The sequence below is a fragment of the Silurus aristotelis genome (assembly GCF_946808225.1).
Source record: "Silurus aristotelis genome assembly, chromosome: 11".
Classification (NCBI taxonomy): domain Eukaryota; kingdom Metazoa; phylum Chordata; class Actinopteri; order Siluriformes; family Siluridae; genus Silurus; species Silurus aristotelis.
The window spans coordinates 8253042-8269091 of record NC_139584.1 but is presented as its reverse complement, the minus strand read 5'-3'; the positions used below and the strand labels follow the sequence as shown (position 1 = coordinate 8269091).

Genomic DNA, 16050 nt, shown 5'->3' with positions numbered 1-16050 from the left:
AAGCTTGGATATGTGATGAAAGAATTTTACTTTCCTGTAATGCATATGTGACAAATGTCTCTTATGTCCATGTATAACTAAGTGCATGCCCTGTGCTCATTCTTGTGCCTGATAATAAGTCTAAATGTACCTATGATTGGCAAGAGATATACCACTTATAAAACAGGCCAGATTTCAATAATAGTCCAGACAGAAAGTACAATTATACAGTGGTATTTTATGAGTTTAACACCTTCCACCTCCTGTGCAGCCTGTTGTTCCTGCCTCAATGAGTTAACACCTCTGCTCAGATCAGTGCAACATACAGCCAATACCTTTTGCTCCAGCTCTCGGGTTGCGCCCTAAATCACTGCCTACCAAACACATAGTGCACCTTATATGAAGCGTAATCCGTGTAATCGTCTCCTCCACGGTGCATCCTCAAGAGTCGGAAGTCATTAAATTGAGACGCAGCCGTTGGCGCAACAGGACCCGGAAGTGACGCCACTCACTAAGCCCCCGCTTGTATGTTGGTGTGTGCATCAGCTCCAGAAGCGCTTCTATCGCCTGGGTGTATTTTCCTGCAGCAGAAGTCGGGCGATTCCGTGTGGCATTTCGGTAGGTGAAATAAAATCGGCGTGTTTTGTCGCAAAAGGCATTTCCCCCTCCTCACGTGTTTGACACGTGAGAGTTCGGGGGAGATTGGGATTAAAAAGGGGCCTTGTTTACATGCCAGTCCGGGGGTTGTAGTGCGCTCTGGCGGCGGCTCCTCTCGCTTCCACCGGGGGAGGAAATGATATCCGGTGTGACTTCGGGCTCAGAAAATGTAAATAAAACAGTGTATATGTGCACATCCGGACGTATGTAAGTTAGTTTTGGTAAAACATGATGGTGTGTTCACAGCTCAGTCTCCTGCGTATACACTGCGATAGCTAAAACATGCTAAGCTAGCTCTGAGGTTAGCGAACAGCGCAGCGTCCGCGATTAGAAACAATCCAGCTACCGAGTCCGGGTCTGACGGAGTCCCGTGTCTCCCCGCCCTACCAGACTGAAACTAATCCCCAAGTAGGCATTTTGCGTTATTATGTGTGTCACCGTGTGCCCTAGTTATTAATAGCAGTGCGGGAATGTACAGCGAGTTGTTTTTCGGATCTGGAAAAAAAACATGAGCTGGATGGGGTGAGAGTCTACATTTCGGACCAACTCCTGGCTCTGATTCAGTAGCGGAGTCTGTGACTGGGGTCACAGCTGTACACCGGGACATGAACAAACTCTGGCAGCGATCACATCAACTAACTTGCCCTGATCTTTCCTCTGATCTCGTTCCCTATCTCAGGTTTGAGCCGTTAAACCGCAGCGGAAAGCCATTCACTCTTTGGTCTTTGTCCATTTCGACCATCTGTGCTCACCTGAGCAGCACGAGTGAAAAAAACATCAGATGGCAGGAAGCCAACGAACTCCAAAACAATTCAGTTCCAAAACACTCACACTTTGACCTCAAAGTGTGAACTAGCCAAGGCCAATGATTCTGTAGATAAGAGACAAAAAAACACAGGCCGTAACCAGGTGATGCAGGTTACTGATCCAGAGCGATAAACACAGAGGGCTGGATGAGCACCAGATGTGACCCAAATCCTTCACGATTCACTTTTTTCACGATTTTCTTATTCAGTGGTACAGTGGCATCGTTGTGCCCATTTATTTACATTCAGCCCAACTACATCATAGTATCCAGACCCAGTTCTTGGATCCACCAGCGTTGGGAGGCATCTCCCGATCTCATCTGTGCACTGTTCAGTTCTGGTTGATTTGAACATTGGTATGTTTGCCCTCTAGGTCATTAAGGCATGTGAGAACACTGCAAAACACATTTAAGTGCGGACCAAAATAACCGATCTGAGACCCGGTCCAAGCCAGGTGCTCTCAGTCTACTTCCAAGTGCACTCTAGGACGATTCAGTTACAAGGATAAATGGATTTTACTTTCGATCAGCCTGACTGCAGGAGCGACCCAAACATGCCGGCTGTTCTGGGTTGCGACGTTACTTCGCATAAATATTTTGCTGAAATGAGACGTTTCTAGATATCTTCTGTAGACAGATTAGCACATTTGTCCTGGGGGGACGTCATCTCGTTTCAATGTGGGTTAAAACAAGAAATGGGTTGATTTGACTGTATAAATTCTAGATAAATTACACAAATATAGGATTAGAGCTATTTTATATAATTAGCATATTTTATTTTTATAGGGTGATTTGTATTAATTCTGCACACACTCTGTAAAGCTTTATCTTTCTCATGGCAATATTTCATATAATTCATTTCCATACTCCTCAACCAAGATTTTCCTCTTTTTGTCTTCTGTATACACTAAACAGAAGTGTATTTTTTACTCTGATTTGCACTCCACAAACAAAAAGAATTGAACGTGGAAGCGCCAGCATTGTGTTTTGGTTGAGAAAAGGCCAACAAAATAAAAAAATCTCAAGCCAAAAGCTCCGCTGTGGTAAAAACCGACTCTGGCGGACGCTAGGAAATGATTAACACAAATCAGCTATAGTGTTCAACTGTCCATTTTTCAGGGCGTACCTGCAGTGCACGATGAAGCCTTCAGTGCTTTATGGAATACACCTGCTTTAAACTGTTTAATGAAAACATAATATCCGGTGACTGATCGAATCCTCGTTTGTGTCTTTGTAGTGTTTCTCTCAGCTCGTCCCCATTTCTGGATTCCTCATGAGTGACGGGGAGTGCGACTTTTTCTGCTTCTTCCGCTGCTGCTGAGTTCGGCACGGCCCCCTTGGATACGCGGTCCAGTCTGGGGCAGACAGCGGCAGCACCGAGGGCCGCTTGCTGGTGGAGAGCGGCGTTTGAGACGGCATACGGATAAGCCCCGAAGGCTATGTCTGTGGACATGAGCAGCCAAGCGTCCGACAGTAACGAGGAAGATTTCGAAGAGGAGGACAATGAGGGCGCGGAGGAGGAAGATCAGGGCGATATGGCTTATTATTATGAAGGCGTGGCGGGCGACGTGGAGCAAGCGGAACCCGACACTTTCGATCCGGAAGAGTACCAGTTCACGTGTCTGACTTATAGAGAAAGCCAGAGACTGCTGACCGAGGAAGTCAACCACGTGTCCACCTCACTAAAGGTTTGTATATATGATGTGTGTGTGTGGTTTCCATCTGAACGATGCCTCGGTTGTGAAATGGGACAGAACAGATAAACGCTCAAAGTTGTTCAGACGGTACTGTTTTTGTTTTTCCCAATGCAAACAATTTCTCAGTACTTTCTCAGTAGGTCTGATTTGAGACTCATCTGAGAGTTCGATTAAAGCGAGCTGCTTTAATAATATTTAAATAGTTGTCTATCGATCTAAATGTGTCCAAATATACTATTTATATATAAATATACCACTTTTCATTTTTTTTTAGGAAAACGTTAATATGGCTATAGACTGTACCGCTTCTTTTTATTGCTGTTAAAAAATAAAGCACCGGATTCCATTAGTCCATTAAAGTATCATTTATTTATTTCCCCCAACACGCTTCAGCCCTGCGGGTGGGCAGAACTGACTCACTGAACGGTCTGATGTAAAACAGACTGAGAGGAAACCCTGCTGCGTCCACGTATGTGTGTGAGAGAGTACCGAGAGAAAAGGCTGTTTGTAGTTCTGCATACTTAAACGTGTCCTGGCACTGGCGTGACCGTGTGGGCTGTACAGCTGCTTCTCCTGAACCCACAAGAGGCTTCATCAGGTTTAAATCTTCCCCTGGTAGCATGCAGGGAGATGCTTCCTGAAGTCAGCAAGCCAGGCTTTTACGGAGGCTACATTAGTGCGAGCTTGCCTTCGTTCTGTCTGAGAAATGGCACGCGAGCGCTTGGAAAAGAGATGTTTGTATCAGGGATGTAACTTATCACAAGGTAATATGTTGCATTGCGGCCACAATAGGGAGAACGAGGTCTTGTCAATTTTCGGATTGTGTAATGTGTTTATTTGTAAGCGGATTGATATTTTTTTTCATTTCTGTCCGTTTTCCCGAATGCAGTATACAACACTGTATAAAGTTCGGCATCGCGGAGTCGCTCCTGTCACATTAGAATTCTACAATCCTTCAGAATTTGGTCTGTCGAGCCATAAAATGCACGTGTCCTTTACAGGCAAATAATTAACATGCGATTGTCGAGGTGTCAGCGATCTGTGATGCAGATGATGTTTAAGCTAATAGGTTGCTGAACTAAAACTATTGGCTGAATATTATCTGGTAAACCTTCTAAACAATCTGACTGGCTTTCTCACTGTTTCATTGACAAACACCCGAACGTTTCCTCGACCTCTAGACTTCACCGCAATCAGCATGCGCAATCTAAAGTCCAGCGTTTTTTCCTACATTTCCTTCGTATGTAGCAAAAGCGTAATCGCCACACACGAGCATCGTGTCTCGTTTTAGCGTACTAATACAAGTATTAAAAAATCTGATCATGCAAATCTCGCTCAAGTTGTTTAATTCTGTTAATAAATTATTTCTAGCACAATCCACAAATTCATTCTTCAGTCAAAATAAATCAGTGGTATATATATATATATTTTTTTTTTATTTAATTTTTTTCCTCTCTGTATTTCCCTAGGTATCACCAGCTGTAGCCAAACTGGTCCTTGTACATTTCCACTGGCAAGTGTCCCAAATACTAGACAGGTAAGACAACGACCGGCACACAAACATCCGTGAATAAACGCGTACCAAGTTTACAAAACAAACAAAGAAGGGGAAGAGCTGATTGCGTTTTCTCTGTGTGTGTTATAGGTACAAGTCCAACTCGTCTCAGTTGCTATGTGAGGCCCAGGTTCAGCCCATATCCACCTGTCGATCTCTCACTGTACGTATCTGCTCGTTGTGGTGGTGGTGGTAATGTTTTTGTTGTTTGTTTTCAGGTTTGCTTCGGTGTTATATAAATAAGTCACACTAGAGCTTGTATGGGATATCTATTTGGGAAGTTATTTGGCAGCCCAATTGTACCATAACTCTTTCCACTAGTTCGGCATGTACAGTAGTTCTGGTTTCAGCACTAGCATATCAGTGGGTGTATTTTCTACATATAAACAACACCGCCACTGGCTGGAAAAGCTCAAAGTCACCAATTTGGAGCTAAACTAAAACCTGAAATCAGTTTGGCTCTATTTAAGGCATTTCTGCTTACCTGACACTGTTTGTTCGAGGCGGTATAAAAAAGTTTTGAGACTGGTGGTGCTAACTGGTTCTATTCCGAACGCGTGCGTTGCCACGTCTGCGATTGCTTCACGGACAAGTTAGAACAAAGAGCAAACAAGAAATTCTGCATCAAACTGGGCAAATCTGCCACACAGACGTTTGACACGACACGCGCTTGACATAACGGCGATGCTGCAACGAGTCATTCGAGGTGTTTTGAATGGCACACGCCCTTCAAGAGCGGAAGAACGACCTTCAACGAACTCAACCCCCGTAAATGTCAAAACCATCAGGCAACTTGTGCATGGTGATCGCCGGAGAACAAGCCACATGATCTTACATCCAGACCCACCTTACTCGCCAGATTTGGCTTCTGCAGACTTCACCATTTTCCCAAAGATGAAGATCCAGCTCAAAGGTCGCCGTTTTGACACAATTACCGAGATCCATCGTTCAAGTTTATTTCTATAGCGCTTTTCACAACGGACATTGTCTCAAAGCAGCTTTACAGAACTTAAGAATTAAAGTGAACGAGTGTATTTATCCCCGATGAGCAGCCAAGGCGAATGTGGCAAGGAAAAACTCCCTTAGATGAATGAGGAAGAAACGTTGAGAGAAACCAGACTGAAAAGGGAAACCCATCCTTATTTAGGTGACTTTAAGAGTGTGATTTTAGTCTTTTAAACAATACAGAACACTGGAGAGTGAGAACTAACATCAGTACTGGAGTGTGTGATTATGAGTACTGTCCTTTCTGCAGTCTTATACAGTCAGATTACTTTGTGGAACCAGGAGCTACTGAGCAACTCAACATTTGTTATCACTATAGATCCAACACCGACTCCGCCATGCCACAACCTTTACATCGTGACTTGCAGTAGGTTCTTTACACACTTCGAAAAGATGATTTCCAGGACACATTCCAGAAGTGGCAGGAACGCTGGGAGAGCTGTATTGTAGTGCAAAGGGGACCTTTTTAAAGGTGATAGTGTGTAAACATAAATAAATGAAGTACTTACTTGTAAACAAGGCTAGTCTCAAATCTTTTCAATACCACCTCGTATTGTTGTTTACACAAGTGTGGGATTTGTGCAGTGTGTTTCAGAACCTCGCCTACCGAATCACACGGGCACATTACAGTCATTTTGAAATGTTCGCATGTGCATCGCTTTGCATTATGAATGTGCTGGTGGATGCTTGTTTTAGCAGAAGATGGGAATCCATATATCAATAAAAATACAATATTTATGAACAGTGGAGTAGTTTGTTAGCTGAAATGAAAATCACTAGGCGAATTTTTCTGTTCCATATTGAAATCACAAATATTCTATACAGACAAAAGTTTGTGGACACCTGACCGTAATATACGTATGTGCTTCTTGAAAGCCACATTAGGAAGTTATAATTACCTTCCACACTCCTGGGAAGATGTTCCCCTAGATTTTGGAGTGTGCGTGTGGAGATTTGTGCTATTTCAGCCACATAGGTGTTAGTAAAGTCAGGTTTCTGATGTAGGGTGAGGAGCCCTGAGGTTGCATTTAGTGTTTTAATTCATCACAAAGTCAGACCTCTAGAGCAGGACACTCAAGATCTTCCACGCCAACCCATAAAACCATATCTTCCTGGAGTTGGCTTTCTGCACAGGGGAATTGTCATGGTGGAACAGGTTTGAGGTCCTTCAAGATAAGGAAAATTTTGATACCACATATGCTTGGAAAAGATAAATGTCTCAATACTTTTGTCAGTACAGTGTATTTTTTTTATTTTATTTTTTTTTTTTTTTTTTTTTTTTTTTTTTTTACATTAATTCAATCAACTCAACTTTATAAAGTGCAGGTTTATTGCACTTTATATTGCAATTTAGTACTCTGGACCTAAGCCATGTTAATAGATTATGGGGGTTTTATTTCTGTGTGTTTTAGATGTCTTTAGTTAAAAGATCTGAACAGTGGTCTGTGATCACAGTAAAATAAAAATAAATCAGTGGGAATTTCACATTTATATTCTTTTCTATTCTGTTCTTTTATACTCAGACCAATGCAAAGTTTTTTAGCTAATTAAAGCTCACAAGTAACTCAAGCTGATGATGATGAATTAATAAAGCTACAGTGTGTTTTGGTTAATACCGTGCTCTCATTCCATGTGTGTCCCGTGTGTGTAGGCCGTGGCGTCTTTGCAGTGCGGTGTGTGTCTGCAGTTTGTACGGAGAGATGCGCTGCTCTCTCTACCATGTCAGCACTCCTTCTGCAAATCCTGCTGGGAGCAGCACTGCACCGTGCTGGTCAAAGATGGCATAGGAGTGGGTAAGTACACCCACACATAACTACATGGACGATGTGATCAGGAGTTGTTGGAGTGAGCGACATTTATTCCTCTCATTATTCCTGCTTGACTGTGAAAAGTGAAAAAAGGCGAGCTCTTTATCTGGTGTCTCTTCCTTGTTACAGATCTGATTTTATTGTAAACACTTAAAAAAAAAAAATTTTTTATAGCATTTAAATATATTACTGCTTGAACTCAGCAAATATTTTTAAATCCACCCATGTATGTGTGTACTTTTAGGGATCTCTTGCATGGCTCAGGATTGTGCTCTTCAGATGCCAGAGGATTTCGTCTTGCCACTGCTGCCCAATGATGAACTAAAGGACAAATACAGACGCTACCTCTTCAGGGACTACGTAGAGGTAGTGTGTGTGTGTGTTTTTTGCATGATAAGTTTAACGTAATACAGACTATCAAGAGCTGACGGACTAGGATTGATATGACCATCATAATTTTCGAAAACAACATATCACCTAAACAAGTAACTAAATAATTCAAACATGCCAGCATTTAATTCTGTATTTGCTGCATCCACTCAGCACAGATCAATACAGGAGGACAAGTCACCATGTGTTTAACCAAAAACTAATGCACTAATTACCAGTTACCTAAAAACACACCATTGTTTCACGTGTGCATTACATTTACAGGGACAGTCATTCATGTAGCAATAAACAGCATCAGTTTATAATCTAATGTTACACACACATCTTGTAGAGCAACATTTAATCTGTTAAATAACAATCGTTTGCTGTGTAGTAATCAGCATCGCACTGGTATGCAGGAAAAAACTTGCACTCAAAACCATTCCAACTGGCTGTTTTGGAGCGGAGGGTTTACTAACACGTTATATGTATTGCTTATGTTCTCAGGCCATAGGCAGGTAAGAAAACATGTCCATATCATGCTCTTTGAGCTCATTTCTGGAAGCTGGGGGTGGTTATTTATTTATTTATTTTTCTTTATTTAATTAGTGCAAATAAAATTTAAATTTGCTGCTCGAGCCTTTTCTGTGCATTTATTTCTTTATTTTATGCACAACATTTTGGCTTTATAACATTATGACCTGTGAAGTGAATAACACTGATTATCTCATCATCATGGCACCTGTTAGTGGGTGGGATTTATTAGGCAGCAAGTGAACATTTGGTCCTCAATGTTGATAGACCGGGTTGCAGTGGTCAGTATCTATCAAAAGTGTTCCAAAGAAGGAACAGTGGTGAACCGGCGACAGGGTCATAAAGGGGCCATGGGGAGCGAAGGCTGGTCCGTGTGTTCTGATCCAACAGATGATGAACTGTAGCTCAAACGAAAGAAGTGAATGCTGTTAATGCTCAATGGGTCAGAACTGTTTTGTCAGCAAAAGCGGAACCAACACAATATTAGGCAGGTGGTCATATTGTTATGCCTGATTATTGATCATAATGTTATGCCTGGTCAGTGTATATTGTTTTGTTGTATTCAAAAGGTATCAAACTTGCTGTTTTGCTTTAGGTGGTAACTCTGCTATATGATCTCTATTACGATTTATAAGATATAAAACTTCTATTAGACCTGACCATGGAAAGACCCTGCCCTCCATCCCCCAGCAGGATTCAAACGCTGAATCTCCCAATGTTAGAGTTTATAATAATTGTACTTCTAAAGTAGCAGGATTAAATGATAAAGAAAATCTTTTGATTTTAGTTTTTCTGTGTCTTTCTACAGAGTCACTTCCAGCTGCAGTTGTGTCCCGGCGCAGACTGTCCCATAGTCATTAAGGTGCAAGAGCCTCGAGCTCGGAGAGTTCAGTGCAGTCGTTGCGACGAAGTCTTCTGGTAAATAAAAACGTTCTTGTCTGAAGAGACAACAAGCAGTCAGTCAGCCTTAAATTTACGCTACATTTAACACGTGGAGATTTGCACGTTAACACCATAACGGCCACCATATTAATAGTAGCTTCTTATAGGCGGTGTGTGTGTGTTCTTTCTGGTTTTCTCCCTAGTTTTAAGTGCAGGCAGATGTACCACGCCCCCACAGATTGCGCTACCATTCGCAAATGGCTCACCAAATGCGCAGACGATTCAGAGACTGCCAACTACATCAGCGCGCACACTAAAGACGTGAGTGTTATTGGCAACATCTGAACACATGCGGGTTCACCTAGATATACACACTTTAACATTATTGTGAAGCAAGAAAATGCATGGAAGCTGCCAATGATTTCTTTTTTAATTGATTTCTTTTTTTTTTTTTTTTTTTTTTTACTCCTATTGAACCGTAGTGTCCTAAGTGCAATATCTGCATCGAGAAAAATGGCGGCTGCAACCACATGGTGAGTAGTGTACACTTCATTCACTCCTGCACCTTCATGGCCATGAGAGCACACTGTCTAGAGATAATACTTTCTGCTTCCTTTCAGCTCTAATATGACATCAATTATGCATTCTCATTAGAGGTCCAACGATATGGGTTTTTCTCTATCCAATGTCGATATTTAGAAATCAGGGCTGTCGATGGCTGATGTATAGTGGCTTTTTAAATTGATTTATTGGGGGGGGGGGGGGATTAACCTGCCATCTCATACAATCTAACAGCTAAGTACAAAGAAGTGAGAATTGCTTACATTAAACATTTACTGAACAACATAAGCCTCTACAATTAATGTACTTGTTACCAGGTTTTGGTCCCTGTGCCTACCTGTAGCCTAAACTACAGCTGGTTGAAGGCTCACTAACAATACAGTTCCACATATTTACTCACATATTTGGTCACGGTTTTCTATATGCTCCTCACATTAACTGATTGTCAAGAGGCAAATTTAGATTTGTTTTATTTTTATATTAAGTGTTGTTTACAAGGTTCCTGAAAGTTTTCCCCTCTCCCCCCCCCTTACTCTCTTTCTCTCTTTCTCTCTTTCTCTCTCTCTCTCTCTCTCTCTCTCTCTCTCTCTCTCTCTCTCTGTAGCAATGCTCCAAGTGTAAACACGGTAAGCGCCTAGCTGCTGCACATGTAAGATTACCTAATCAAATTTAAACATGCTGTAGTTTGTCTTTGAATTAAAGCCATGTATGTGTGTAGATTTCTGCTGGATGTGTTTGGGAGATTGGAAGACTCACGGCAGCGAGTATTACGAGTGCAGTCGCTACAAAGAGAATCCTGACATCGTCAACCAGAGTCAACAGGCGCAGGCTAGAGAGGCCCTGAAAAAATACCTCTTCTACTTTGAGAGGGTACGGCACGTGCATACCTGAACACAAGCACTTCACAGAAGCCGTAAACAACTCCTAGTTAACTTGGGTCACTAGGGTAGTGACTTCTTGGATGTGAAAATGACACAATTTTTACAAAAGAAATTACTGTTTATTTCACTGTTATTACATACATATGCTGATTCTTTTAGTTATGAATTACATAAAAAATTTAATCTTTCCTGAGTGTGAATTAAGAGTTTTTACTTGGAGCTGATTTTTAAGAGATCCGGTGGTTTTTTCCATGAACACAAATGCTAATGCTGTTAAGTGGTCTTAGGTAAACAACGTGTGTGTGTGTGTGTGTGTGTGTGTGTGTGTGTGTGTGTGTGTGTGTGTGTGTGTGTGTGTGTGTGTGTGTGTGTGTGTGTGTGTGTGTGTGTGTGTGTGTGTGTGTGTTTAGTGGGAGAACCACAATAAGAGTTTGCAGCTGGAGGCTCAGACGTACCAGCGCATTCAGGAGAAAATTCATGAGAGGGTCATGAATAACCTGGGTACCTGGATTGACTGGCAGTACATGCAAAATGCTGCCAAGCTGCTTGCCAAGGTAGATAAACATATTGCTGTTCACTCTGTAAGGTCCACACGGAACAAAGATCCCCTATGGCACCCCTATTTTATTTCTAATGATATGCTATAGCATTACGCTTTATTTTAATGATTAGTATTTGTTTTATCCCTCCTTAGTGTCGATACACACTGCAGTATACCTACCCCTACGCCTATTACATGGAGTCCGGCCCCCGCAAAAAACTGGTGAGTGGCATTACCAAGAGGAACATGGGAATATTTATACACATGTCTGTTTAAGCCACATATCTATAGGATTTATTTATTTATTGAAAATATTTCATTTTGAGTGTCATTTATTTATTTTTGGGTTAATAGCAGAAATCACTATTAACTAGGCCTGCAACTAACTATTATATTCATAGAGTTTAACTATCTTCTTTTATAGGGTCTAACTATTATCTTTCTAGAGTTTACATATTTATCTTTCTAGAGTTTGCAACATAGTTAAACTATCTTTCTAGAGTTTAACTGTTGTCTTTCTAGAGTTCAACTACTCTTTCCAGCACTTTAACCATTTGTTTCTAGAGTTTAACCATTCTCTCCAGAGTTGACTATTGTCTTTCTAGAGTTTAGCTGCTGCCTTTCTGGAGTTTAACTATTGCCTTTCTAGAGTTTAGCTGGTGTCTTTCTAGAGTCCAACTGTTTTTTTTTTTTTTTTTTTTCTCTCTCTGGAGCTTACCTGGTGTCCTTCTAGAGCTTAACTATTGTCTTTCTGGAGTTTGACTGTTGTCTTTCCGGAGTTTGACTGTTGTCTTTCCGGAGTTTGACTGTTGTCTTTCCGGAGTTTGACTGTTGTCTTTCCGGAGTTTGACTGTTGTCTTTCCGGAGTTTGACTGTTGTCTTTCCGGAGTTTGACTGTTGTCTTTCCGGAGTTTGACTGTTGTCTTTCCGGAGTTTGACTGTTGTCTTTCCGGAGTTTGACTGTTGTCTTTCCGGAGTTTGACTGTTGTCTTTCCGGAGTTTGACTGTTGTCTTTCCGGAGTTTGACTGTTGTCTTTCCGGAGTTTGACTGTTGTCTTTCCGGAGTTTGACTGTTGTCTTTCCGGAGTTTGACTGTTGTCTTTCCGGAGTTTGACTGTTGTCTTTCCGGAGTTTGACTGTTGTCTTTCCGGAGTTTGACTGTTGTCTTTCCGGAGTTTGACTGTTGTCTTTCCGGAGTTTGACTGTTGTCTTTCCGGAGTTTGACTGTTGTCTTTCCGGAGTTTGACTGTTGTCTTTCCGGAGTTTGACTGTTGTCTTTCCGGAGTTTGACTGTTGTCTTTCCGGAGTTTGACTGTTGTCTTTCCGGAGTTTGACTGTTGTCTTTCCGGAGTTTGACTGTTGTCTTTCCGGAGTTTGACTGTTGTCTTTCCGGAGTTTGACTGTTGTCTTTCCGGAGTTTGACTGTTGTCTTTCCGGAGTTTGACTGTTGTCTTTCCGGAGTTTGACTATCTTATAGCCGGTTGGCCCAATTGCCTGTGTATCTTACCGTCATGCAAACCCGTAACTTGAGCAGCCCAAATAATCGATAACGGCATTCGTTGACAACGAATTATTATATTATTATATAACGGATTATTATAAATGTTATTGATTAGTTGTAGCAGCCCTACTATTAACTATTGAATAATTTCATATATAGTTGTTTACTAGTGGCTATTGTACTGTCATAATATTGAGCTTTTGTTTACATTTTGTGTGTGTGTTTTTGTGTTTGTATATGCAGTTTGAGTACCAGCAGGCACAGTTGGAAGCGGAGATCGAGAACCTGTCATGGAAGGTGGAGAGGGCAGACAGTTATGAGAGGGTAGAGGGAGAGCTCAATGCCACTGATAGAGGGGTGAGAACACACAGGACACTTGTTACTTGTTTTGTTGTTAGATTGTGTGTTCTAACACACTCTTGCATTGGCAAATTAAATGTAAAGCTGCTTTGTGAAAAGCGCTATAGAAATAAACGCGGAAACCTGAAATTCTAACCCTTATCTAAATTTTGTGTATTCTCATCTTACAACACCTGGGCAATAACTTTAATACGCATTTGGATAATACAGTCTGAATATAAAGAAGTATGTGGCAATAATCCAGTGGCCACAATAATAAACATTTTATATTATAGGTTTAATTTTCTGCTGCATAATTATAAACATTAATGCACTTTCTTAACTTGGATGTGCGATAGTTGTTTTTTTTTTTTTTTTTTTTTTTTTTACATAATTCAGATACAAAATATTCATAGCTTTAAACAATACTTAACTTCCGGTAATCCTACTTAATGCACCTTTAGCTGAGTGTGTTTCTCTTTTTCATCTAGACACAGTTGTTGTAATTTCGAATCTTATGTCCATAGATAAATATATTAGGATTTCATGCCTGGGCTTATTTTGACTTCTACACAAAAAACAAAAAAGCACTGTATAGGAGATTAAAATGTTTAGGTCAAATGGAAGGTTTAATTACACTAGAAACAAAATTATTGGGACACCAACCATATATGGTTTTCCCCAAACGGTTACCACAAAATTGGAGGCACACACTTGTATATAAGATGTCTTTGCATGTGGGAGCATTACATTTTCCCTTCACTTGATTTAGGAGATGCACAAATTAAGCTTCATGAAGATATAGTTTATGTGGGTTGGTTGAAAAAAGCGCCTACAAATCTTATGATCAGGTGTCCACAAGCTTTTATCCATACATTGTTTATGAATGGTTCCTTAATGTACAGATGATATGGTTTGTCGGCAGGGGTCAACTATTTTGGATGCTGCTTTTATAGGCTAGCATTACATTAATTAGACTTCTTAATTAATTATTAAACTGGTCTACAGGTGTTTTTGCCTGATGCAAACTTGCATGACTTATATGTGAAATTTTAAATCTAAAATGTTTATTTTCTTGAATAATATGTAGTATCATAAATATGATTGCATTAATTATATTAATAAAATCGAATTATAAATAATAAATCGGGCACCATGCGCTGTCTGGGCAGCACACAGTCTTGCATAAATACAGCATGTGGTGTCAGTGATTTGCCTCTAGAGGCCGCTCTTGTGATGGTATCTGACCTCCTCAGCTGTTCCAGCAACGAGCGCCACCCGAAAAAACTATCGGAATGGAGTTTTGACGATAGCAGATAATTCCAGCAATCAACCAATGAATGGGTCGACCTCAGCATTACAACATACACTTTTAAGTCCATTGGTAGAAAGTTCTGGCCCTTGTTGCAAAGCTCAGTACACACTGTCGTTGTTGTGTAAATAGATTTTGCATGGCACCTAGCATTGTGTTTTATTATCTAGCATTTAGATTTAGCATCTATTGTTTTATTGATGCTTAGAAGCTCTTTGCTATTGTGTTGCTCAAAAGTTTTTTATTTTTTATTTTATAGGATTTGGAAAATCAGATGCACATTGCTGAACAGAAGAGACGCACACTGCTGAAGGACTTTCATGACACCTGAACATCCGTCCGACACGCATTATATCTCTCTTCTGTCATTCTCGTCATCCTGTCCATCTGTCCCTCGATCCAAAGATCCCTTCATCTCCCAATCCTTCACTTTTGTTTCTTTCGTGCTGTTTCTCATCTGCCACAATTTCTCTAACTCACACATTCAGCTATCTATCCTGTATTCTCTCCTGTGTGCTCTCTTTCTGTCCCCATTTTTTCTTAGCTCCAGTGTTTTAGAATAGCACGATTGTATCCTGATTTACCCCCCACCCCACCCCCTTGTTTTTTTTTTCTTTTTTTTTTTACGTCTTCATATCAGCTCACAAGACACGTTCACACTCGAGAGTTTAAAACACTCCTGAATCATGGACTAACTGCTGCTCTTCCAGTTGATTTTTTTCCCCGTAATCACTTTTTGATCCTTTTTTTTTTCTTTGTCTTCTTTTTTTCGCTTCTCACTGAGTTGATTTATTTTTCTTTTCTGAAAGATGGCTGTTGATAGTTAGCTCATTTAAAAAAAAAAAAAAAACAATGAAACATGCTGTAATTTTCAACGGTTGTACATTAATAACGAAATAGTTACTGAGAGAAGGTTTTTAAACCAGATATTGAGTCCTGTGTATTTGTTCTGTACACAAACATCACGCAACATTCGTGTTCATCGTCTAAATCTTCGGGACCGGGTTAAGTGTGTCTTTTGCCTCGCATCCACTTTCACATGCTCACTTGCTTGTTTGGCATGTGTACCCTCACAGACCAAATATAGCCAAGGCTGTGAGCCTGAGATAAAATTAACCTCATGGGATGGCCCATGCACACATGCACGCCAAAAGATAGGGGACGTCTAGATCCACCCAACACCACATCGCTGAGGACTGACTGTGTTCTGAAAATCAGCTTGATAATGTAACATTTGAAGTTTAAGAAATTAAAAAATGAAATTTGACATGGCATTCAAAGATTTCAGAGCAGAGAAACATTTTGGAGGCTCATTTATTGTATTACTACTGTTATAAACTAAAGTCCTCCGTACAACACTATAGGATTTCAATTCTTAAGGGTTTGATTCTCAATAATGCTGAATCTGTAAAGATACCATTTCAGGTTATAGGGAAACGACACAATATTTTATTGTTCTTCTAAATCTACTTATTTTATTATTTCCCATTCATAAAGCAACAGTCTGAAATTTGATTATACAGTAGTACAGAATCTGCATTAATACAATACCATACTCCTACTTTTTTTTTCCTATATATATGTTTGACCCCTATTAATTTAAGGCTGATGAGATATCAGTGAA

The 16050-nt window shown here is 40.5% G+C and overlaps 1 protein-coding gene across 1 annotated transcript; it reads left to right on the top strand.

Annotated features, from left to right (window-relative positions):
• The first annotated feature begins 374 nt into the window (after positions 1–374).
• arih2 (ariadne homolog 2) lies at positions 375–15353 on the top strand. Its single transcript, XM_083555398.1, has 15 exons — positions 375–597; positions 2679–3129; positions 4608–4675; positions 4784–4856; positions 7350–7491; positions 7751–7872; positions 9218–9327; positions 9495–9612; positions 9774–9824; positions 10457–10478; positions 10571–10722; positions 11144–11287; positions 11428–11496; positions 13019–13132; positions 14686–15353. Exons 2-15 carry the CDS (start codon positions 2881–2883, stop codon positions 14755–14757), a joined length of 1506 nt encoding a protein of 501 aa, XP_083411524.1. The 5' UTR covers positions 375–597; positions 2679–2880; the 3' UTR covers positions 14758–15353.
• Positions 15354–16050: the final 697 nt, after the last annotated feature.

Bases quoted from the DNA above. Each gene is read 5' to 3' on its own strand.
- arih2 (XM_083555398.1), top strand. From the start codon at position 2,881: ATGTCTGTGGACATGAGCAGCCAAGCGTCCGACAGTAACGAGGAAGAT. The intron at 11,497-13,018 runs GTGAGTGGCATT...TTGTATATGCAG, and splicing joins CCGGCCCCCGCAAAAAACTG to TTTGAGTACCAGCAGGCACA. The intron at 13,133-14,685 runs GTGAGAACACAC...TTTATTTTATAG, and splicing joins TCAATGCCACTGATAGAGGG to GATTTGGAAAATCAGATGCA.